Below are 24,544 nucleotides of genomic sequence, written 5' to 3'. Positions count from 1 at the left end.
AAAAAAAAAGATGGATTTTTATCTGCATTAAAACAGATGACAGCAGGGGTGCCAGTGTGAGTCGGCCATCAGTGTGGAAGGCAGAAAAAAAGAGTTCAGGGCTGCCAGGCAGTGGTGGCACACACTGTGAATCTCCACACCCCAGAGGCAGAGGCAGAGGCAGGTGGATCTCTGAGTTCAAGGCTAACCTGGACTATAGAGTGAGTTCTAGGACAGCCAGGGCTACACAGAGAAACCCTGTCTCAAGAAAAAAAATAAGAGTTCAGGGCCAACAGGACTACAAGAAACCCTGCCTCAAAATAAAGGGCAGTTTTTGGGGTTTTTTTTTTAAAGATTTATTTATTTATTATTTGTAAGTACACTGTAGTTGTTTTCAGACACACCAGAAGAGGGCGTCAGATCCCATGATGGATGGTTGTGAGCCACCATGTGGTTGTGGGATTTGAACTCAGGACCTTCGGAAGAGCAGTCAGTCCTCCTAACCGCTGAGCCATCTCTCCAGCCCCAATAAAGGGCAGTTAAGGCCAGCACCCACGTGGCAGCACTCCTCCCAGGAGACCCAGTGCCACCTTCTGGCTTCTTCATGCACCAGTATGAGTGTGGCACACATACATAAAATAAAAATAAGTAAATCTTTAAAGTGACCACAGAAGCTGAGCACATCAGAAAAAAAATCAGGATCCCTAAACAGTGCAAACGATTGTGGGACATTTCCAGATCCACACCCAAGGCCTGCTCTGGAGTAGGAGAAAGGTTACTGGCCAGCTTTTGTTGTTGTTGCAGAAAGTTTTGTCAGGTAGCCCAGGCTGGTATGGAACTCTTGGGGCAATCTGCCTAGGCTGTGATGAATGTAAGCCCTTCTTGCCTTAGTTAAAGTGCCAACATTACAGGCATACAGCACTACACCTGGGTGAGCGAGAGGGCACAGTGGAGATACAGGACTCTGCAGCCAAGCTTGTTGGCCTGAGTTCTGTCTCCAGGACTGACATCCTACAGGGAGAGAACTGACTCTCGAATGTTGTGTTCTGACTTCCACAATGTACAATGGCACCTGTGCACCCACTGATACACACACACACACACACACAAAATCAATCAATCAATGGAAAAACTATTTAGATAAATAAAATGTTTACAGATAAAAAAAATCAAGGCTGGAAGGATGTCTCAGTGTTAGAAGTGTGTGTGTCAATTTACAAAAGAAACAGAGCTAGAGAAATGGCTTAGCAGTTAAAAGCACTTGATCTTGCTGAGGAGCAGGGCTTAGCTGCCAGAATCTACACGGTGATTCATACCTATTCATAAGGGCACTGAATGCAAGTTGTACACATACATTAGGGCAGGCAAACATTCATACACATGAAATGTCTTTTTTTTTTTTTTTTGAGCTATGGTCCCTCTGTGTTGTGGGAGTTTCGGTTTTGTTAAAAACCCAGTTATGTTATACGAATCTGTTTGTGTTTGAATCCCAGGTGTGGAGCACAGGGCTGCTTTAGTTTGTCCACAGTCATTAACTATGACTGTCTCTTTCTCTAGCAGGGCCATGATTTTTGCCAGCTCCAGATAGTTTAATTCTGGGAGCTCTGGAGAGGGTATAAATGCCAGAGTTCAAGAGGGGCGAGAGGCACCCGGAAGATGAAGAAGGTGGCTGCCACTTCCTGATGCTACCCTTGTCTGCTCTTGTTGAGGTCTGTCAACTGGCCACGAGCAAAAGGACGAGAAAAAGTTAGATATCCTAGCGACAAAGGTCGGACTTGCTGGGCTGGAGGGATGACTCGATGGTTAAGAGCACTGACTGCTCTTTCAGAGGTCCTGAGTTCAATTCCCAGCAACCACATGGTGGCTCACAACCATCTGTAATGGGATCCAATGCCTTCTCCTAGTGTCTCTGAAGACAGCTACAGTGTACACATATAAGATTGGATTTGCCCCTAGAAACTCAGCAGCCCTAATGTGCAAGAAGTAGCCTACAGAGGTCTGGGCGCCCTTTCCACTCTGACCTTCCCCCTTTGCTCCCCCCCCAGTGCTGGGGAGTGGGAAGGGGTTAGGGTGACAGATGTAAGAACATAATTAAATGAATAAGTCAACACCTCTACATAGCCCTGGCTGTCCTGGAACTCTCTGTGTTGGCCTCAAATGCACAGTGATCCGCCTGCCTCTACACCCCAAGTGATGGGATTAAAGTGTATACACCATCCAGGCAAAACGAATACATCTTTTTGAGAAAGAAAGCTAGCTATTCAAGCCATGCACAACAATTCACATCTGAAATGTCAGAACTCAGGAGACTATGGCAGGAAGGTTACTGTGAACTATAGACCAAGCTAGAATACAGAAGGAGACTTTGCCCCTAAATAAATAAATAAATAAATAAATTTAAAAAAATTCGGGAGCTGAAGAAATGGCTCAGCAGTTAAGAGCACTGGCTGCTCTTCTAGGGGCTACTGATCCCAGAACTCATATGGTGGCTCACAACTGACTATACCTCCAGTTCCAGAGGTTCTGATCCCTCTTCTGGCCTCTTCAGGCACCAGCCATGCAAGTGGTACACAAATATGCATGTGGGCAAAACACGGGCAAAGCATGTGCCTTTGCCACTAAGCCACATCCAAAAACCAACAGGCAATAATACTGTTCACTCAGGCGAGGAGGTTAGCTCACAGGCAAGCCTAAGGACCAAAAGCACGGCGCTGTCCGGCACTCATGATTCTCCAGTGTGCTGGAGTCTTTCTCCTCCCCTTCCTTTGTTGGTTAAAAATGCACCATGAACCTCAGCTTAGAGGGTTTTAAAGGAAGGTCTGTGGGTTTTGCAAGAGACTAAAAGACAAAACATGAAAACAATGAACAACCAGGAACAGACTGGCAGGTGGTAGAGGAGCTATGGATTGTGGCCCAGTTGGTAAAGCATTTGGCTAGCACAGAGCAAGCCAAGGATTCTGCCCTCTGAAGCGCAGACCAGGTGATGACCTACACCTGTAATCCCAGCACTCAGGCAGAGTCAGATCAGAGGGTCAGAAATTCAAGGCAAGCCTGGATTGAGACGGTCAAAAAGAAAAGAGGGGAAGGGGACTGATTGACCTCCTAGTAAGATGGTTCCAACAATGGTTCAAACCCAAAGTTTCCTAAAACTGCTTGCTCGGGAGCACTGCAGAGAAGTAACCACGGCCTTGCCTGTGGCTTCCACTCTTCCACATCCAGGAGTTACCATACCTAGGAGCAGATTACAAAGAGAAGGGTCAGGAAGAGGACCTGCTTCGAGGACAACGCGCAGCTACAGAACAAACCGACTGGAGTCTATGGCAGACCCAATAGTCCATGCTGCCTCCATAATGAGACACGCACATGTGTGGCACCTCATATCTGGAAGTTCAACATTGGAAGAGTTAAAGAAGCCTGAGGCAGGAGAATTGATCTGAGTTTTAATCCTGTCTCAAAAACTGGAAACTATAGAATAAGGGAAGAGGAGCTAGACTGTAGGTGTGGTCGGCAGCCGAGCACACTGCCCTGTGGGCTTAGCCAGCTCAGCCTAATTGGCAAGTTCCAAGCAAGTGAGCAACCCTGTCTATAAATAAATAAATAAATAAATAAATAAATAAATAAATAAAAGACCCTGGTGGCACAGACATTTCATCCCAGCACTCCGAAGGCAGAGGCAGGCAAATCTCTGAGTTCGAGGCCAGCTTCATCTATAGAGGGAGTTCCAGGACACCCAGGGCTACACAGAGTACCCTTGTCCTGAAATTCCAAAGAAAAGAAAGTGGACCCTTGAAGCCGGGCGTGGTGGCGCACGCCTTTAATCCCAGCACTCGGGAGGCAGAGGCAGGAGGATTTCTGAGTTCGAGGCCAGCCTGGTCTACAGAGTGAGTTCCAGGACAGCAAAAAAAAAAAAAAAAAAAAAAAAAAGAAAGAAAGAAAGAAAGAAAGTGGACCCAAGGCTACGGAAGCAAGATCGCAGCCTGGACTACGGAAGGGATTTTCAAGTTTCAGGCAGCCTGGGCTACACACACTCTGTCTCAAAAAAAAACCAAAAAACAAAAAACAAAAAACTACACCTTTCAAAAAGGAAGCTATATAAGAAATGAGGAGCAACTGAGAGAAGGAACAAGTACTGAGGACATACCACAGCCAGAACTCACATGCACTGCTGGGGGCAAAAACTGCAGCAAAATGCTTGTGGGTTAAACATAGACTTACAAGCCCCAGGGCCCCTGCTCTTAGAGAGTCACCAAGGAAAAGGAAGGCTGGTGGGAGAGAAACCTTTTCATGGGTGGTTTTGGGTGTGGTTGCCCAAATGTCCACCAACCCATAAGCTTTAAGCACTTGGGAAATGGAAGTAAGAGGGTCAGGAGTTCTAGGCCAGCCTGGGCTAAAACACACACACACACACACACACACACACACACACACACACACACACGTAAATATAATATGCAAGATTCATAGAAAAAAGTATAATAGGGCTGGAGAGATGACTCAGTGGTTAAGTTTGCTGTTCTTGCAGAGAATAGGAGTTTGCGTGCGTGCCACCCACCTGGGTCAGAGGGGTCAGTTCCCAACTTTCTGTAACTCCAGCTCCTGGGGATCTGACACCACCTTTGGCCTCTGAAGGTACACACACACACACACACACACACACACACACACACTTACTTAAAGAAAACGAACAAATTTAATGAATGAAAGATTTAACACCCAAATTAAAGCTATTCCTTTATAACTGTATATGGTTATTTATTTCAAATTCTATTTCTAATGGAAAAATGATGGCAAAGTCAAGCCACTTCAGCTCCCGGTTTGGAGAAATTTCTTATCTTCTACAGATGATTCTCCTGTGGCAGATTGCATCATTCATTCAGGCTGTTTGTCGTAGAGTATGGAAAAAAGTGAAGCTATCTCAAATATGAACCAGCCTAGAGTCCCAGGACATAATCTACCTATCCAATAAAGAATCAGAGAGGATATAGCCGTGGCAGAGCGAGGACCGGTGCATCAGAAAGCTGGACACAGGGGAGACTGGTGCGAACAGGGAACTCACCGCAGTTCCTGGGCCGCGCTGGTCTTCTCGGTTCCGGTACCTGTAACTTTCCGGTAGCAGTGGGGTCTGGAGCTGCTGCAACGTGCGAGCGCCGTGTCCTGAGTGAGGTGACCCGTAAGGCAGATCACAGTCCTCACTCAAGGCTCGGCTGGGATCTGCTGATGCCTCCGGCGACTCCAGAGCAGTTTGGCATGTGCGCTTCCAACTGGAGCAGCCAGAACTCAGCTCTGCAAAACCGGGTGGGAAGGCCGCCTTGGTCCAGCCCCCAGGGGCGGGGCTTCCCAATCCCGCCCCCAACCCCTTCCCTTCCAAGGGGCTCAGCGCCTACAGAGCTACTTACTGTGAGATCTGCGATCTCTAGTTTGTTGAGTTGGCTCGAAAGAGTTCCTGGACTTTCAGAAGCTGCGTCCCAATGCCGGATCCCTGCACGCGAGAAGCGAGGGACCTCTGTACTGATTTTGCAATGCACGAAGCTCCTTGTGAGCCCTTTCTGAAACCCACATTTTCTACACTACCCCTGCAGGAATGCAGGTGCCAAGACAATTACAAAATCATGTAGAGTTGGCAGAGGGTTTGCCTAGCGTACAAAAAATGGGTTCTGCTGGGGCAGTGGTTGCCCCCGCCTTTAATCCCCGCAGAGACAGGTGGTCGAGGCTAGTCTGGTCTACAGAGTTCCAGGACAGCCATGGCTGTCACACAGAGAAACCCTGTCTCAGGGAGCTCACATAAACACGGATTGCACATGCCTGTAATTCTAGTACTCTGGAGGTAGAGATAGGAGAATCATACCTTCAATCATCCTGATGGTATGAATTTGAGGGCAGCCTAAACCATTGGAGAGACCCTGTCTAAAAAAATAAAAATACTCTGTTCACACCTCAAGTTCCCCCTACCATTAAAAAAAGGGGGGGGGCTGGGGGAGGGTATAGGGGACTTTCCGGATAACATTTGAAATGTAAATGAAGAAAATACCTAATAAAAAATTGGAGGAAAAAAAAAAAAAAGCCAAAATCGTTGCTGGGCTGGGGAAAGGCCCTGAAGTTACAGTGTGTGCTACTCTTGCAGAGGGGATCCAGGTTTGGGTCCCAACACCAGCTCAGGGAGATCCAATGCCTGTTGGCCTCTGAGGGCATCAGTACACATGCAGGGACATGCATACACATATAAGTAAAAATAATTCTTTTTAACATAAACGTGGGGGGTGGGGTGGCGATGGAGACAGGGTTTCTCTGTGTAGCCCTGCTATCCTGGAACTTGCTCTGTAGACCAGGCTGGCCTCCAACTCAAAGAGATCCACCTTAAAACCTTTACTTAATATGTATGTGTGCTCTGTCTGCACAGCAGTCTACTTCCTGCATGCCTGGTACCTGATGAAGGGGCATCTGATCCCCTGGAGGTGGAGTTACAGAGGTTGTGAGCTGCCATATGCATGCTGGGCACCAAACCCAGGTCCACTGGAAGAGCAGCCAGTACTTTAACTACTGAGCCATCTTTCCAGCTCCTATCTTTGTTTGTTTGTGTGATCTTCACGGTTGATTTTTTTTCCCTTGTGTGTTTACTTGTGTGGTGTGCATGCTCATTTTCCTGTGAGTGACAGGTGCTTGTGTGTGTGTGCTGGAGGCCCAAAGTTGGTGGCAGGTGTCTTCCTCAATTGCTTTCCACCTTATTCTAAAGGCAGGATCCCTTTATTGAACTCAGAGTTCAATAAGCTACACAGCCTGCTCGCTTTGAGGATCGTATTTCTGCCTTCCCAGTGGTGAACTTCAGAGAGGCCTCCACTCCCACCCTATGAGTGGGTTCCAGGAATCTAAACTTCCAATCTTGGGCTTGAATGGCATGTACTTTAACCACTGAGCCATTTTCTCGGTCCCTGTGTTTGTTTTATCTGTCCATTTGGTTGGTTTGGGGAGTCGAGTTGTTGAGGGACAAAGAGAGAAGAGGGGGTAGGGAGGAAAGGAGGGAGAGAGAGGGAGAGAGAGCGAGCAAGAGCGAGCAAGAACGGACTTGGAATTATGAACCTTGGGCTTTACATGTAGTCAAATGTTCTATTAGTGAGCATTTCAGCCCTAGCCTTCTTACTGCTTCTTAGCCTTCAACTCCCTCTGTAGCCTTGTCAGTCCCTGAACATATGATCCTTCTGTCTCAGCCTCCTGAGTGGCTAGAATGACAGGCCTGAATCGCCAGGTCCAGCATTCACCTATTTTGTTCTGTCCTACCTGTCCCCTTCTAGATGTCACTTGTCCAGCCATTAGTTTAGCATACCCAGTAAGGGTTATGGTTCCCAAATATTTACATTGCGGGGAAACTGGCCACCATTAGGAAATGAAGTCCACCCTCAGGTCACCTGAGCCTCTGGTGCCGACCATCTGTTTCACCAAGTAGAGGAGGGGCTATGGCTGAAGGCAGGCTTCTAACCACAACAACCACACTCTGAGTCGGAGAAGCTCTCAAACTACACACTTCAGGCCAGTGGCACAAATCTGTAATCTCAGCATTTGAGAGGGAAGCAGGAGCAGTGAGCTCTGTGAGCTCCAGGCCAGGCTACAGTTACGTACTGAGACTCTGTCCCAAAACAAACAAACAAACACATTATACAATTCAATCCAGTAAGAAAAGCCCCCACAGTCTTTGCTCAGAAGTGACTTTGAAGCTCACTATTCGCAGAATTCACTAGCTCAAAAATGGTTGTAAAAGTGGGGCAAGAAAGTTCTCCTGTGTCTGCAGGAGATGGGATTCGTTTAGGTTACATCTGTTTCATTATTGGGGGGTGGGGTTCCGCCGTGAGCGTGGGTCGTCAGAGGACAGCTTTACGGACTCACTTTTCTCCTTCCACCATGGGCGTCCTGGGAAATCAAACTGGTGTCATAAGGCTTGGTGGCAAATGCTATTAGCAGCTAAGCCATCTAGCCATTCTCAGAGATGGGTCTGATGAGGGAGGGTGCTCCCCTAGGTTCAAACCCCAATACCAGATGAGAACGTAGGCAAAGTAAGAGTTTTGAAATGCTCTTGCCCTCTTGCCCTGCCCTCTCTTGCTCTTTCTCTGCCTCCCTTCCCCACCCCTCTCGACATGCTAGTCTCTACTCTTCTACTTTACTTTCTCTCTCTCTCTCTCTCTCTCTCTCTCTCTCTCTCTCTCTCTCTCTCTCTCTGCCTCAACTACCCTCTTAACTCCCCTCCCCATGCCCTGAATAAACTCTATTCTATACTTAACAAAAAAACAAAAAAACAGAGTTTTGAAATAACATTTAGTAGTAACTTTAAAAGAAGTATACTATAAAGGATGCAAGATGTTGAACATGTATACTTAACATGTATTTTCATCTACACAGCAATGGGAATTTTTATTTCAAAAGGAAAAACTTCACTACTACAAATATGAATGATTACATGAGTTCATTTGTGCTATTATTCCTACTTTACATATTTATCAAATAAATTCCAGATATTTAAATAAAATGCATGCATCAGCTGTTCCTGGTCCTTATCGCCTAATCTCAGGCCTGCACAATGTTTGGGCACAGGGTGGCAGTGTTGGTGCTCAGACAGAGCACATAACACATCGTTTAAACATGCCACTTCCCAACACTTGGGAAGCAGAGACAGGCAAACTATGAGGTGCAAGACAGACAGGACTATACAGTGAGATATAGTGAGACCATCTAAAACAACAAACATGCATTAAAAAATACACAAACAAGCAACACTATACACAAATCATAGAAACAGCAACAATAAATTAATAAATGCTAGACCAGTGGTTCTCAACTTATGGGTCTCCACCCCACAGGAGCTGTATATCAGATATTTATATTTCGACTCATAACAGTAGCAGAATTACAGTTATAAAGCAGCAGTAAAAACAAAGTCATGGCCGGGGGTCATCGCAACATGAGGTACTGTATGAAAGGGTTGCAGCATTGGGAAGGGAAGAAGCGCTGGGCTACACACATGTGCAGCATGGTGAAAACCAGGATAGTTATAGAATTCCTCACACGTTACTGTCTGAATACAAAGAGCAATTGTACTTTTAGATATTTAATTTATTATTTTTGAATTACGTAGCAGCTATGAATCTGCACATGAGCATGTGCCCATGAGTGCAGCCCAGACAGAGGTGCCAGAGTCCCCTGCAGCAGGAGTTACAGAGGTTGTGAGCTGCCTACTGTGGTGCTGCGAGCCAAGCCCAGGTCCTCTGAGAGAGCAGCGGTAACTGCTCTAACCACTGAGCCATCTCTCCCGCAGCTCCAAAGAGAGTAATCTGGTGACTTTCAAATAAATGATCAACGTTAGCAACATGAACAATGGGATACACTAGAATCACATGACTCTCCTTAAGCCGCAAAAACACACCATATCTGTAATATTTCTCACCAAAAATAAATTTAATCACTAGAAAACATCAAACTACACAAAACTAAGTCTTTAAAATAACCTCCCCATACTCATGCCAAGTTCAAGCCAGGGAGAGTGGTACAGATCTGTTCCTCTCAGTACTCTAGAATCTGAGGTGAGAGGGCTGCCAGTGTGAGGCCAGCCTGGGCTACACAACAAGTTTCAGGTCATCTTGGGTTACATAGTAAGCCTGACTGGTGTGGTATGGTGTGGCCATACTCCTAGCACTCTGGATACAGAGGCAGAAGACTCAGCACAAGGTCATCCCAAGTTACATACTAAGTTTGAGGCCAGCCTGGGCTACATGAAACCCCACTAGTTTTTTAAGATATAAATTTAAAAATAATAATAAGGTCAGGGTTTGGGACTGTAGTTCAGTGGTAGGACATGCACCTCTTCAGACTGGAAGACATGACACTAAATACAATTCTGGATAAGATCCTAGGACAGGGGCTGGAGAGATGGGTCAGTGGTTAAGAGCACTGACTGCTCTTCCAGAGGTCCTGAGTTCAATTCCCAGTAACCACATGGTGGCTCACAACCATCTGTAATGGGATCTGATGCCCTCTTCTGGTGTGTTGAAGATAGCAACAATGTACTCATGTACATAAAATAAATAAATCTTTAAAGATCCTAGGACAGAAGCAACAGGTTAGAGGCATGGCTAGGGAATCTAGGGCTATGTGATGATTAACTAGTTTTGTTTGGGTTTTGATTTCTTTTCTAATCATGTCTGAGTGTTTTGCCCGAATGCATGTATGAACATCACATGGGTGCCTGGTGCCCTCAGAGGTCAGGAAAGAGATTCAGATCCCCTGGAGCTAGAGTTAAGGATGGTTTTGAGTCACTATCTGGGCACTGAGAGCCAACCTGGGTCCTCTGCAAGGGCAGTACATGCTTTGAACTGCTGAGCCATTTCTATGGCCCACTTTAGTTTTTGAAAGATTTTCAAATCAGTGTTAGTTATGCATTAGGGATGGTCTACTAGCAGTCAGTGGCCACAGAGACAAGAAAAGGGCACCAGTAACTCAATTCTAGGGGATTCCACACTCTCTTCTGACTTCTGAGGGCACAAGGCATCCAAGTGGCCAACATGTAGACGAACAGGTAAAACGCTCACAATCGTGAAATAAATAATTTTTAATTTTTTAATGTTTTAATTTTTTTGAGACCAGGTTCTCTGTGTATCTCTGTGGATGTCCCTGGCTGTCATAATTTGTAGACTGATCAGGTTGGCCTCAAATTCAGAGATCTACCGGCCTCTGCTTCCTGAATGCTGCGATTAAAAGCACGGTGGCCAAGCAAATCCTAGTACTTGAGTGAGGGCAGAAGGATCAGGACTTTAGATCATCTTCAACTAGTGAGTTTGAGGCCAGTTTGGGCTACATAAGTCCCTGTCTGGGGATGAGATGGCTCAGATGGTAAAGGTGCTTGCTCCTAAGCCTGGTTGGTGGCCTCAATCTCATCACAGACCCATACGGTAAAAGGAGAGAACTAACTCTGGCCAGGAGGTGGTGGTACATGCCTCTAATCCCAGCACACCGAAGGCAGAGATAAGTGGATCTCTGTGAGTTCGAAGCCAGCCTGGTCTACAGAGCAAGTTCCAGAACAGCCAGGGCTCCACAGCAAAACCATGCCTCAAAAACACACACACACACAAATGTAGTCCTCTGACCTCTCTAAATATACTCTGGCACAGATGCAAACACCCACATACACAAATGAGTGTAATAAAACCTTTTTGAGACTCTATCTCATATAACAACAAAACTCTTTACAAAGACTGGAAAGTAGTTGTTGTAGGGGGTAGACTAAAGCATGTGACAATCACATATCTCAAATGTATCTTACAGACATCTTCGCATATATGTTAAATGTCACAGAGAATTTTAGTTGCCAAATATCAGAATAAATTTGGCCCAATGGGAACTTGGTGAAATAAATTATGATGCAGTCATTTAGTGAAATGTACCACTATTAAAAAACAAAAAACAAAAAAACAAGCCATGTGGTGGCGCTCACCTTTAATCCTAGGCTGAGGCAGGTGGATCTCTGAGTTTGAGGCCAGCCTGGTCCAGGACAGACAAGGCTACACAGAAAAACCCTGTCTCAAAAACTAAAAGATAAAAAAAAAAAAAAACCCAAAAAAACAAAAACCAGCTTTCCCCAGATGTGGTGATGCTGTGATAGTCCCTGCTGAGAATGACGAAGAGTCGCTGGGACATAGTTCAGAAGTTAAGCTCCTGGCCAAAATGTGTAAGCTAGGTGTGGTGGTGTGTGCCTGTACTACTTGCATTTAGGAGGTAGGTAGATAGAGCCAGACTCCCAACACCTAACACCTAACATGGTAGCTCACAACTACAGCCCTATAGGATCTGATGCCCTCTTCTGGTAAGCAGATATACACGCAGACAGAACACCTATATACATTAGATAAACAAACAAACAAATAAATAGGAGGTAGGTAGAGGCAGGAGGATCAGGAGGTAAAGGCTAGCCTTGTCTGCATAGTGAGACCTTGTCACAAAACCAAAACAAACACAAACAAAAAGCAGCTCCGATATATTCTCCCCTAATGTTTTAAGGAATATTATATTAAGTATTACTAGTGTCACCCTGAGTGTTCCTGGGCGGTCTTTAATTTTCCAACTCAATCCGACATCTCTGTGTCCTGTTCTCTATAAGCAGACAACTGACTCTGAAGTCTTCTTCTACATCATTTACCAGCAGCAACAACGAAACTGCATGCCCACCAAGTGGTCTACATAAGTAAACACGAGTCTTCTTCATGCCACGTTATCATCTGCACAGCTTTTGTGGTTTTCAAACCTATAAATCTACTTGGAAACATTATACTAGCATACTTACTGCAGCCAGAAGAGCAGAGGTTTGGGAATAACTAAATGTCAGCCATATGATTGGTTGATTCTCTTTCCTTTTTAAATGTCCTGTATTCAGGACCTTTGAACTGGCTACACCAGCACTCAACCCCTGAGTTACATACCCTATAGCTCTTTTCCTTAGACAGGGTCTCGCTATGTAGCCACGGCTGGTCTGGAACTTGCTCTGCAGACCAGGCTGGCCTTGAACTCACAGTGATCTGCTTGCCTCCCATGTTCTGTGACTATGCCTGGCTCTGTATCTTTCCTGTAATGAGGACCACACGGATGTTAGGAGAATGAGAATTTCTCATTCCTATCAAAATGGCAAAGCCTTCAGCATAGCTCAGTGGAATACATCCAATGGCATTATGAGTTGTCATCTCTGTGTGGAGAAGTGAATCACATTCGTATACAGCACGTATCTATACGTAAATGCTCAACATACAGCCAGGGAAAACACTTATATGCTTAATTGTCTTTAAAAAGAAAAATGTTTAAAAGAATTCTTTCAAAGACTTAGTGCCTCTGTCCATCCATGTTGTTAGTTTTTAGCAGGCTTAGTAGCTCATACCACTTTGGAAGTCAAAGCAGGCGGATTGCTACTAGAATACCAGTCCGGGCTAGACTGTGAGTTGTCTAGCTGGGTCACAGAGTGAAACAAGGATTCCTATTTGTTTCACTATTTTAAAAAGATTAAGAAAACAAAACCCATCTTAGTCCTCAAACCTGTCTCAATGACCTGGGCCCTAAGAACAGACTGAATTCTTGAGTCTCCTCAACGCCCATCGCACCACTCCTAAAGCCATCTAGCACTTTCTATCTAGCATAGTCCTCCCGTCAACCCCCGGGGGGGGTCTTAAAACGACCAGGGTGCAGGGGAAGGCTCCATCTTCTGTGCTCCCCCATTTACGGATAAAAGAGGCAAGAAGGAAAAAAAAAAAATGAACCTGGGAAACCTCGCGAGAGTGTGCGGGAAGCATCTCGGAGTCCAGTAGCTAGAGACACCCCGCAACTAGAGGCCGACGCCTCTGCTTCCTGCCACACCCAGTCGAGTGCTGAGGCCTCAGCATCCCTCACACACGACCTGCAGGGCTTTTCCTGCTCCGCGGGGCCGCGGGGCCGCGCAGCCGCCAAGCTGCAAATCCTTAAAAGCGCGGACCCGCCACGGGGGGCGGCGAGCACAACGGAACCTTAAGATCCCGAGGGCCGAAGACAGGGAGAACCAATTTCTCCGATGCGCAATGACGTCGCGACTGGGCGTGACGGGAGGGGCCCAGCGAGACCAGCGTCGGGTTAAGCCAATCAGCAGGCAGCAGGAAGGGTCGCCACCCAATGGGAGTGCTCTGTGGGCACGCCGGGGGCGGGACGGGTGCGTAAGACTTTTCGAGAAGACCCCGCAGAGAGCACGTTGTTCTCGGCCTCTCCCGGAGCTAGGCCAGCCATGGCGGCGGTGAAGACCCTAAATCCCAAGGCCGAGGTGGCCCGGGCCCAGGCAGCGCTGGCGGTGAACATCAGCGCGGCTCGGGGCCTGCAGGATGTTCTGAGGACCAACTTGGGTCCTAAGGGCACCATGAAGATGTAAGCCCTGGGCTGGCGGGAGGGCGGGCCTGGCGTGGCGGCTCGATGGCCGCAAACTCGAGTCGCTGCCTCCAGGCCTTCGCGCTGGCGTTTTCTCTCTCCCGTGGCTGGGCTGCATCCCAGCCAAACCCCCCGGATCCGCGCCTTTCGGGGTTGCCAGTGGCACCGATTTCTTAGAGAGGAAGAGGGTGGCGTGTGCACCCAGCCCCGCGGCCCCGAGTTTACCGGGATGCAGGAGTAAAGTCCAAATTTCAGGGGATCTGTTTTCGTCACCCCGTTAGCTAGCAGATTAATGACGTTCACTGAGACATAGTGCTTGGATTTTTTTTTTTTTTTTAACAAATCACTCATTCACTCTCTTGTCTTTTCTCGCCCCCTCGTATCCGTTCCTCAAATTAAGGTTGCTTTTGAGTCAGATATTTCATAGCCTCCCTTTGTTACCTTTACACCTCATTCTTTTTGGTGGGACTTTTCTTTATGTATTTCGTTGAGATCGGGGATAAGTTATGGCTTGTCTCGAACTCCCAGTGATTCACTTGACTTCAAGAGGGGTGGGGGATATACATCACCTCCCCTTGGCTGCTTTGTGGAATTCTTGGTGGATTTTTTTTGTTTGTTTGTTGGTTTGTTTTTAATTGAAAAAGTCACATCCTTGCTCATCAATTCCTTCCCGTTTGGCAGGCTTGTATCTGGTGCTGGGGACATCAAACTTACTAAAGATGGCAATGTGCTGCTCCATGAAATGGTAAGAGGCTGCCATGCTGGGTTCAAAAAAAAAAAAAAATCTTGACGTTCTGTTCCATTTGAGGTGGATAAAATTCTTCATCAGGTCATCCCTTTCAGGCAGAAATATAGGAAGTGCTTTAGTGGGTAAGGAACTCTGTTGAATGTGACACACGTGTTTGGATTTTTTCTTTGTTTTTTTTTGTTTGTTTGTTTGTTTTGTTTTTTGGCCTACTTTGTAGTCTGTGCTTAAAAAAAGAAAATAACTATAAAAGAAGAGTGTTATCTCTACTTTAGCTAAATATTATAGAACTCAGATCTCTGAGTTCAAAACCAGGTAGAGCTTCATAAGCATAGTGAGACCTTGTCTCAAAAACAGGGCAATGAGAAAAAAATAAACGCTCATCTTTCCACTCAACTGCAGGAGAAATGAAAATCTCCTTACTTTTGTTTGTTTAAGATAAATTTCACTGTGCAGCCCTGGTAGCCCTCAAACTCACAATGATTACCTGCTTTCTGCCTCTTGAATGCTGGGATTAAAGCTGTGCCTCTCACACCGGGCTGTCTTACAGTTACTATTTTTGTCCCAGGGATCATATTAGATTGACCCAACTACCCATTTCCCTCACCAGAACTTTCAGGTCCTATAGTTCAAATCCTAGTAAAGGGAATGACTTGAACATCCAAGCAAAATGTAGCCAGCCATGCTGTGCAGTCTTAGTGGAAGGCATTGAAAGAAGCCTGTCTTAGGTTGTACCCTAGGTAAGGTTTTAAGTCATTTAAATAGTTCTTTTTCTTCCTACAGCAAATTCAACACCCAACAGCCTCTTTGATAGCAAAAGTGGCTACAGCCCAGGATGACATAACTGGCGATGGCACTACATCCAATGTCCTCATCATTGGGGAGCTGCTCAAACAGGCGGATCTGTACATTTCTGAAGTACGTATGCCTCTTGTTTCTGTGCTCTGTTGTTTGGTGGGCTATTGGTGCACATTGATGTGATGCTAGCTGAGGGCACACTGTAGAATGGTCAGGCTGCTTAACGCTGGGAGCCTGTGCCTGTCTGTAACCCTGTCTGAAATGAATGAAAAAAAAAAAACCTGCCAACTATATGTAAATGATTACATGTTTATAATTAACGGGCTAGCCGAGATCTCACAAGAGATCTGCCTCTTACTGCTCCTACACGAACGAGCCTACTCTCTGATTTCAAAATGGTGTGAATTAGTTTCAGATTTCCTGTAGACAAGAGAAGAAGCAAGCTCTTACAGCAAAATATTAGGAGTCAGGTTTGTTTTCGTGGATTGCACAGTGAACACCCAAGTGTGCTTTGTAGTTCCCTTGGCCTTGACTCTGTGCTAGAGTAAAGTCTGTTCTTTTCCTCTGCATTGAAAGGAGTACTGTGTCCTTTTAAATGTATTCAGAAAATCAGCACACCATCTTAGTGGTAGTAAGTATAAATGACTCAGGTGTCCCTTCTAAAGTTACTGGATCTAGTGAGTTTTAGTGGTATCTAGTTGAAGATGCAAGTGTTGGCAGTGGGTTTATCACTGTTTGGACTATAGGGTCTTCATCCAAGAATAATAACTGAAGGTTTTGAAGCTGCAAAAGAAAAGGCACTCCAAGTTTTGGAACAAGTCAAAGTAAGCAAAGAGATGGACAGAGAAACACTCATCGATGTGGCCAAGACATCTCTGCGAACTAAAGTTCATGCTGAACTTGCAGACGTCTTGACAGAGGTGTGTATTGGGTGCGTGGGGAAAGTCTGAGGTAAAAACCTGTTCTGAGTGTTGCACACATAGGCTCTTCACAGGGATGCTGTGTAGGGGAAGGGGCTAGAAGTTTCCCTAGGCAGTAATGATGTAATTTGTCTTCAACGTGGAAAGAAGGAATAGTTAACAGGCCAGGCTTAGGAGGATAGTTGGCACTGTTCTAGAAAGTCTCTAGTCACGTGGTTTTGCTTCCATTCCTTCTGGAACTGGTAGCTTGGTATGCGTTACAGTCTAATCAGGCTGATTAACATTCTTCTCTAATACTTTCTTTGGGGGACTTGGAACTCATCTGCTAGTTCACAATACAGTGTGAATTGTTACAAGGTGTGGTTACATTTTCAGGGAAAGGTGGGTTTGAAATAGAGCTGAGATTGGAGGCCTGAGCCACCATAAAATAGCACTCCTGTTACTGGTTAGGGTTTTAGGCTTTTTTCTTACGCCTTTTACCCTCTTCTGAACAACAGCTAAAGTGTATCAGCCTGTGCACATTGAATGTATCGATGGTTCTCTCATAGGCTGTAGTGGACTCCATCTTGTCCATTAGGAAAAAAGACGAGCCCATTGACCTCTTCATGGTTGAGATCATGGAGATGAAGCATAAATCTGAAACCGATACAAGGTAGGTAAGAGGGTGCTTTGATGTGCTTCCCACCACTGAACTGCTCCCGGTCCTGAGACAAGCTCATAGTGACCAGGTTACTGAATGTGGCATTTGCTGTAAGTAGCATGCACTGTGGAAATGGGAGGGTCAGGCTGTGTTTGTGGTCAGTATGATTCTGTCCACATCAATGAACACGTGTATTGGTCTGCTTTAGTACTGTGTACAGAAGGAAAAACTTCCTTCAAGATACTGGTTTGAAAACTTTTTTTTTTAAGATTTGTTAGATTATTTTATGTGTGAGTGCTCTATCTGTATGCACACCCGAAAGCCAAAAGAGGGCATGAGATCCCATTAAAGATGGTTGACAGCTACCATGTGGTTGCTGGGAATTTGAACTCAGGACCTCTGGAAGAATGGCCAGTACTCTTAACCTCTGAGCCATCTCTCCAGCCCTGAAAACAAAGTAATAGCCTGCTGGTAGTAGATGTGCAAGCTTGTTAGTTTTGTTGGGGTGGCCTGTCTTGTGTCATAGAGCACTCCTTTTTCACATTTGACCTTAGGTTTAACTGAAAAGTTGTTGAACAATTTCAGAAACTAGTAGATGTGTATAAAAATTAGCACCAACAATGATTTTATTACTATGTGTCACTCACTCTCCCGTCTGTGTATATTAATAGAGGTGGGATAAATTTTCCTGTTTTATAGCTTAATCAGAGGGCTGGTTTTGGATCATGGGGCTCGGCATCCTGATATGAAGAAAAGAGTAGAAAATGCCTACATCCTCACGTGCAACGTGTCCTTAGAGTACGAGAAAACGTGAGTTTATGGCTCCCTTCAGGGTGGGGGGAAGTTGCCATTCTTTTTTCCCACTGTGAGAACAGTAATGCAAACTTGGGGGCTTGGGTTGTGTGAAGCCCACTGGTACAACACATGCTTGGAATGGTCGAGCCTGATGCAAAAAGACTAAGATAATGTGGAAATCTCTCCTTTGCCTTTTTTTTTTTTAATAGAGAAGTGAATTCTGGGTTTTTTTACAAGAGTGCAGAAGAGAGAGAAAAACTAGTAAAGGCTGAAAGAAAATTCATTGAAGATAGAGTTAAAAAAATCATAGAACTGAAAAAGAAAGTCTGTGGTGACTCAGATAAAGGATTTGTCGTTATTAATCAAAAGGTAAGAACTTAACATTATGAATCAGTCTTTCTTATGTTTGAGGTGAAGGCTATTGAAGAATGTTTGTTTTTATTCAGGGGATTGACCCCTTTTCTTTAGATGCCCTTGCGAAAGAAGGTATCGTAGCTCTGCGCAGAGCCAAGAGGAGAAACATGGAAAGGTGAGTGAAGCCGACTTAATCGTTTTGCACAGGAGTTAGAATTATTCTCTTCATACTTCTGCTTGCTTTTTCATTTTACTAGCATGTATTAATTGAATAGAATCATCGATTTCTTTCTTACACAGGCATATGTTTTGATCATGTCACACACATTCCCTGTAGCTCTGTTCCCCTCTGTCCCTGTTACTGCTGGCTCCTGTTTGCAGATAGTCTGTTCTTAGCTGGTCGTGAATCCCAGCATTGGGGAGCACACACCAAATGATCTCTGAGTTTGAGGCTAGCCTGCTTAACAGAGCTAATTCCAGGACAGTCGGGGCTGATACACAAACTGTCTCCAAAAAAAAAACAAAAAAACAATGACCTAGGTTACACAGACTCTGGGTTTTATTGTGGCAATCTGTAATTTAAAAGTGGTTTGTGTATACTCAGGCTTGTGCTTACCACAGCACATAAAGTCCAAGGACCACTTACAGTGTCTCCTACCTTGTGGACCCCAGGGGTTAGACTCAGGTTGACAGGTCCCCAAACTTCCAATTTAGTTTCAGTGTATTATCTGAGCTTGGCTATCTTTGGCCTTCCAAGTACATGGTTACAGATAAGCAGCACCATTGCCAGCCATTATTTTAGCCATTTTTAAAGTTCAGGGGCTGGAGGGGATAGCTAACAATGGTTCACAACCCAAACAATGGTTCACAACCTCCTGCAGCTCAGCTTCTGTAGTTCAGAAGCCCCCCCGGGCTCCGGGCTCCTATATGCTCACAGAAAAACTACAAAGTAGAATTCATTGGCATTAACTGTGGTCCCCTCTAGTCATCATCTCTGTCGCTGCCCTTCACTTTTTTCTTCTCCTATCCTTTAACACCGCCTAAAAGTAGATTGAAGATATTTGTCTTTTTCCATGTCTTTAAATCTTTCATTTTTAAGACGGTCCCCGCAAAGAAATTGTTTACTTCTGCCATCTTCACCGCTTTGGTTAAGTGCATGTACCTCCGTGCCATCTGTGTTTTTCTTGTGCGTGTGCATGTGTGAGTTTGAACCCAGTCTGGTCTACAGAGTGAATTCCAGGACAGTCAGGGCTACACAGAGAAACAAAAAAAAAGAACCCCTAGAACTGGAGTTAGAGATGCTCAGTCAACATGTGGTACTGTGGTCTTGAGCTTTGGTCCTGTGCGTGAGTGTGTGTGTCCTGCCTGTTGTACACTTTTGGAATAGATGGTATAGGGACCTAGGAGGGCCAGCCTGGCGGGCGTATTTCACTTGCTTGGCATAGTTTATATTTTTAACATGAAATCAAATAAAAGCTGGCTGATGTTCTGCTGTGTATATGTTGTTCTGGTAGTTCGGTTGTGGGTTGTTTCCAATTCTGAGATTTAACAGAAGTATATGAACATTGCTTTACACATTTTATTTTATTTTTAGGCAGAGTCTCAATATGAACTCACTGTATAAATCAGAATGGCCTCTAGTTCACAGAGATGAAACTGCCTCTGCCTCCTAAACTCTGGGATGAAAGGTGCTTGTCACCATGCCCAGCTGTGTGCTTTATTTTTTTCAACCATGATATAAGTGAGACCTTTTTTTTCTTGTCTAGAGACCACATCAAGAAGATACTATGTTGGATGTGGTTGCACACACTCAGGGATTGGAGACAAGCCTGTATGCATATCTCAACCAAACATTCAATATATAAAGCTAGAAAGGTTTTCCTAAGAAATATTCCTCCCAAGCCGGGCGTGGTGGTGCACGCCTTTAATCCCAGCACTTGGGAGGCAGAGGCAGGTGGATCTCTGAGTTCGAGGCCAGCCTGGTCTACAGAGTGAGTTCCAGGACAGCCAGGGCTATACAGAGAAACGCTGTCTCGAAAAACCAAAAAAAAAAAAAAAAAAAAAAAAAGAAATATTCCTCCCACAGAACCCCATCCATATTCTGGTTTCTTCATGAATTGGTGTTTTGGTGGCCTTGGCAGATTAAATAGGTCATTTACCCACTGAGTTACGATGACCGTGAAGGGGCGGTTTTAAGATAGACTTTGACGCAGTTCTGAGAATCTCCTGCTAAGGAGATGGTTGGTCCTTCTGAACCTGACCACCATGGCTTACTGGATTTTCTTAATGCGTTTCCCTTTTGCAGGCTGACACTTGCTTGTGGTGGGATAGCTCTGAATTCCTTTGATGACCTGAATCCTGACTGTTTGGGACATGCAGGGCTTGTCTATGAGTATACTCTGGTAAGTGTTTTCTTCCTAAGACAACTAGTATTTTGTTTATCAGTGGTCGAATAGGAAACTTTAAACTCAAATTAGATTCTTAACAATTTTATGGGTTTTGGTTGGTTGGTTGGTGTTTGTTTGTTTGTTTTGAGACAGGGTCTCTACTGCACAGACTGGCCTGGAACTCACTGTGTATGGGTCTGTCACTGAGTTGAATCAAAGTTACTTCTAGGAACAAGGGTGGAGGGTTATTCACTGGACATGGCCAACTCTTAATAGTGTCTACACCATTTTAAAAATGACTTCCTTATATGTTTTGGTAGGTTTATGTATAATGTAAGTTGGCTTTTAATTTCTTTTGCACCTTGAATTATTTTCCCCCTTTTCTTTAATGGAAATGATGGTGGGTTCCTATTATATTACTAACTCTTCATATACCCCTCCGGATTCTCTTTGTATACTACTTTTTGTATTTGTTGGGTTTGTGTTAAGATAAGGTTTTACTGTGTAGCCTTTGGAACTCACAGAGACCTGCCTCCCTCTGCCTTCCAAGTCATGGGGTTAGAGGTATACACCATCATGACTGGGTAATCTGTTTTTGACAATAGTTTCTGTTTTACACAGGGTGAGGAGAAGTTCACCTTTATTGAGAAGTGTAACAATCCCCGTTCTGTCACTTTACTGGTTAAAGGACCAAATAAGCACACACTGACTCAAATCAAGGATGCAATAAGAGATGGCTTGAGGGCTGTCAAAAATGCTATTGATGATGGTAAGAAGCACTCAGTATTTGAGTTGCATTGTTGCTAGTCTAAAAGGCATGGCTGAATACTGTGTTCTTTAGTCAGTAATTTACACAGCCAGACACCATGCAAAAGTAAAGTCTTCCTTTAAGATGGCTGATATGCTGTATTTTATGGTATATCATTATTAAAAGTTGAGTACAAATAAGTGGCTCAGCCTGGTGGCTCCCGAGCTACTGAGTACTGCTTATGGTAAGGTTGGACTTGCTATTGACTGTTGATTGCTTGTACTGTGGCTTTAAGGAGCAAGGCTGTGTGTGTGTGTGTGTGTGTGTGTGTGAGAGAGAGAGAGAGAGAGAGAGAGAGAGAGAGAGAGAGACCTTAAAATGAGTTCTAAACTACTGTCTTCTTTTGTTTGTTTTATTTTGTATTTGGTAGGTTTTGTATCTTTCCCTGTAACTTAGCATTTTCTCCCTCCTTTGCCCAACAGGCTGTGTTGTCCCGGGTGCAGGTGCAGTAGAAGTGGCACTGGCAGAAGCTCTGATTAAATACAAGCCCAGTGTGAAGGGCAGGGCTCAGCTTGGAGTCCAGGCATTTGCAGATGCCTTGCTCATCATTCCCAAGGTTTGAATATTTACTTAAATCTTAATTCGTTAAAACTTAAATTAGTTTTGCTGAAAGCCTATACCTATGGTCAGTTGTAAATGTTAGTTCCTACAGTAGAAAACTAGCTAGTTGTGATGGCATGTGCCTTTATTCCTAGCATTTATAGGGTAGAGGCAGGGAGATTTCAGCCAGCCTGGTCTACATAGTGAATCTCATGCCAGCCAAAGATATTTGTAGTAAGACAATCCTTCTTCACCCCTGAGTGGGTAGAATTTAGAAGAATCTCTACTCTATCACATCCTGGGACAGGCAAGCAGGAAATCTCTGCAACTGTACAGGAGAGAAAACTGGGGAAAAGAAGGGGAAACCAGCATCGAGGTCAGATGCAAATTAAGAACCCTGTGGCAGGAGGAGAGGCTTAGTGCACAGATTAGCACAGCTTCATAGCACCAGCCCAATAAATCACTGCCCAGATGAGTTATTGTTCTCTGTTAGGTATTCAGTAAAGGTTAGGGTTTATAACCAGTGCTTTGATTTGCTAGGTTTGGGTTGTATTAGAGAGTTAGTTGAGCAACTACACCTCTGCCTGTTCTAAGGAAGAGAACATGAATAATGGTTCTATTTTCAGTCAAAGCATGCAACCTCACCCCTGTGTGTTTGGTAGGAGCAAGAAGGGGTATGCTGTGGCACATGTATGGTCAGAAGACTGCCTACAGGGAACTTTTTTTTTTTTTTTTTCTTTTAAGATTTATTCATTTGTTTATGTGCATACAATGTAGCTGTCTTCTGACACCAGAAGAGGACATCAGATCCCATTACAGATGGTTGTGATCTACCATGTGGTTGTTGGGAATTGAACTCAGAACCTTTGGAAGAGCAGTCAGTAATTGCTGAACCATCTCTCCAAACCCCTGGGAACTTTTTAAAATTGGAAATACATTTTATTTCTTCTGGCTTAACCCTCAGTTTTCAGTGTATCTTTTCAAGAGTTAAATTTGTTCTCTAGGTTCTTGCGCAAAACTCTGGTTTTGACCTTCAGGAAACATTAGTTAAAGTTCAAGCTGAGCATTCAGAATCCGGTCAGCTCGTAGGTGTGGATCTGAGCACAGGTGAGAATACTACATCTTGGTTGTGAGGTAAACCTAGGTGGGGAGAAGATGGGGAGAAGATGGATGTCAGGAGGATCTTGGTACCAGTGCTGTGTGGAAAGCAGAAAGCCTATGTCGGTAACTTAATAGAAGACATTTGGGAATGAGGGAAGTCAAAAACACATGTGATGTGGGTCAACAGCAGTGTGTCTTGAACAGAGTGTGTGCAACAGTCTGGTAAGCAGTGAGCACTGACTGTAAGGCATTGCTAAGAAGAGTGATTGGAGAACTCTTGGTTACTAATGGAGGAGTAGTCAGGGATAAGCCATACTATTCCTTTGTATGTAAGGACCCTGAGGTTGACCTGGTGCAGCCTGTGAACCTTTCAGAACAGAGGCAGCAGGACCACAGCCTGGGCTGTCTTGGACTGTAGTATAGAAAATTCTTTTCTTTAGAAAAAGAAAAAGAGTGGTCTCAATTGGCCCATGTTTTCTGTTTTAGAATTGGTAGGGTTCATAAAATATGTTTTTTCTTGAAAAAAGCCTTTGGTGCTCTGGTTATTTGCAGGTGAGCCGATGGTGGCAGCAGAAATGGGTGTGTGGGATAACTACTGCGTGAAGAAGCAGCTGCTGCACTCCTGGTGAGTTAGCTCACGGGGCAGCGCTCTGGCGGGTGGCTGCAGCCACAGAGCAGTGCGGGTTGAAATCTGACCTGTCGTCCTCTTTCCCTCCTTTTCAGTACTGTGATCGCCACCAACATTCTCCTGGTCGACGAGATCATGAGAGCCGGGATGTCCTCTCTGAAGGGTTGAAGAAGTCTGCCTGTGATGCTACAGAATTTTGGGGGGAAATGGTTATTTTTGTCCAAGCTTCAAGTGATTTGGAAGATAATTTTCTCTTCCTGATTGAAGGAAAGGAACAGGACATTTGGCACCTATTCAAATTATAATACTGTAAAATTTTATTTCCTTTTATTGCCTTGAGTATATGAAGACACTCAAAGCAGGTCTTTTTCAACCCACTGAACAAGATGTTTTAGCTACACTGATAAAAAAAATTACATAATAAGATAAGCATGTTGTCTAACCTTGTTCCTTAAGTATTCTTTGAAAATTTGTAATGGTTTTCTCCTAAATAAGGCATGGTGACACATGCCTGTAAGCCTCGCACTTTGGAAATAGTCCAGAATTTCTATGCCAACTCAGGCTACAGGAGACCCCAACTTAAAATAATTTGTTTTGGATGCATTTGAAATTATCCAGCCCTCTCCCTGTTGAACATGTAAGATCCTTGCCAGTGTAAAACACATCTGGTAATTTATGCGTTTCATAGTGTCTAATAAAGTGAAGCTACTGGATCGTTCACACTTGAAATGACTGTTACAATGCTTCAGAAAAGCTAATAAAGCCAAGGATCAGAATTCTGCAGCCCAACCACTCCAGACAGCGTGGGAACAAGAGACTGAAAGTTACACTTTTAACAGCCAAAAGAATGATGCTTGAATAAGGGCTTGGGTGAAACAAGCTTTTTAGGCTATTTTCTATCTTGTTTTTGCATCATCCCTGTTACAGCTTGTTCTCAACTC

At 44.6% G+C, this 24,544-nt stretch overlaps 2 protein-coding genes and 2 non-coding genes across 5 annotated transcripts in view; 3 read left to right on the top strand and 1 right to left on the bottom strand.

Moving 5' to 3' along the window:
- Psph (phosphoserine phosphatase) overlaps nt 1-13,564 on the bottom strand; it is a 21,827-nt gene extending 8,263 nt beyond the window's left edge. The window contains exons 1-3 of one of the 2 annotated variants that reach the window (XM_021187232.1): nt 13,257-13,564; nt 5,376-5,458; nt 5,036-5,262 (exon numbers count right to left, since the gene is read on the bottom strand). The gene's annotated coding sequence lies outside the window, so the exon portion shown is untranslated. Of the gene's footprint in view, nt 1-5,035; nt 5,263-5,375; nt 5,459-13,256 lie in introns of those variants that run through there. The other variant, XM_029533561.1, reaches the window with a different exon arrangement.
- On the top strand, nt 13,300-24,321 carry Cct6a (chaperonin containing TCP1 subunit 6A). Its single transcript, XM_021187230.2, has 14 exons — nt 13,300-13,887; nt 14,569-14,632; nt 15,416-15,550; nt 16,177-16,350; nt 16,899-17,002; nt 17,690-17,800; nt 17,995-18,154; nt 18,232-18,314; nt 20,445-20,541; nt 21,148-21,295; nt 21,757-21,890; nt 22,879-22,981; nt 23,528-23,600; nt 23,699-24,321. Exons 1-14 carry the CDS (start codon nt 13,751-13,753, stop codon nt 23,769-23,771), a joined length of 1,596 nt encoding a protein of 531 aa, XP_021042889.1. The 5' UTR covers nt 13,300-13,750; the 3' UTR covers nt 23,772-24,321.
- On the top strand, nt 15,916-16,050 carry LOC115063114. Its single transcript, XR_003842994.1, has one exon. It is a non-coding gene; the product is annotated as a small nucleolar RNA SNORA22 (small nucleolar RNA).
- Nucleotides 21,342-21,472, top strand: LOC115063112. Its single transcript, XR_003842992.1, has one exon. It is a non-coding gene; the product is annotated as a small nucleolar RNA SNORA15 (small nucleolar RNA).
- Nucleotides 24,322-24,544: the final 223 nt, after the last annotated feature.

Source organism: Mus pahari, chromosome 23, assembly GCF_900095145.1.
Source record: "Mus pahari chromosome 23, PAHARI_EIJ_v1.1, whole genome shotgun sequence".
Taxonomy (NCBI): domain Eukaryota; kingdom Metazoa; phylum Chordata; class Mammalia; order Rodentia; family Muridae; genus Mus; species Mus pahari.
This window is presented reverse-complemented; position numbering and strand designations above follow the sequence as displayed.

What these genes read in the sequence shown, in the direction of transcription:
- Cct6a (XM_021187230.2), top strand. Translation starts at nt 13,751, where the DNA reads ATGGCGGCGGTGAAGACCCTAAATCCCAAGGCCGAGGTGGCCCGGGCC. An exon ending in AAGAGGAGAAACATGGAAAG is followed by an intron (nt 18,315 to 20,444) that starts GTGAGTGAAGCC and finishes TCCCTTTTGCAG; the next exon opens with GCTGACACTTGCTTGTGGTG. An exon ending in AGGTGTGGATCTGAGCACAG is followed by an intron (nt 22,982 to 23,527) that starts GTGAGAATACTA and finishes GGTTATTTGCAG; the next exon opens with GTGAGCCGATGGTGGCAGCA.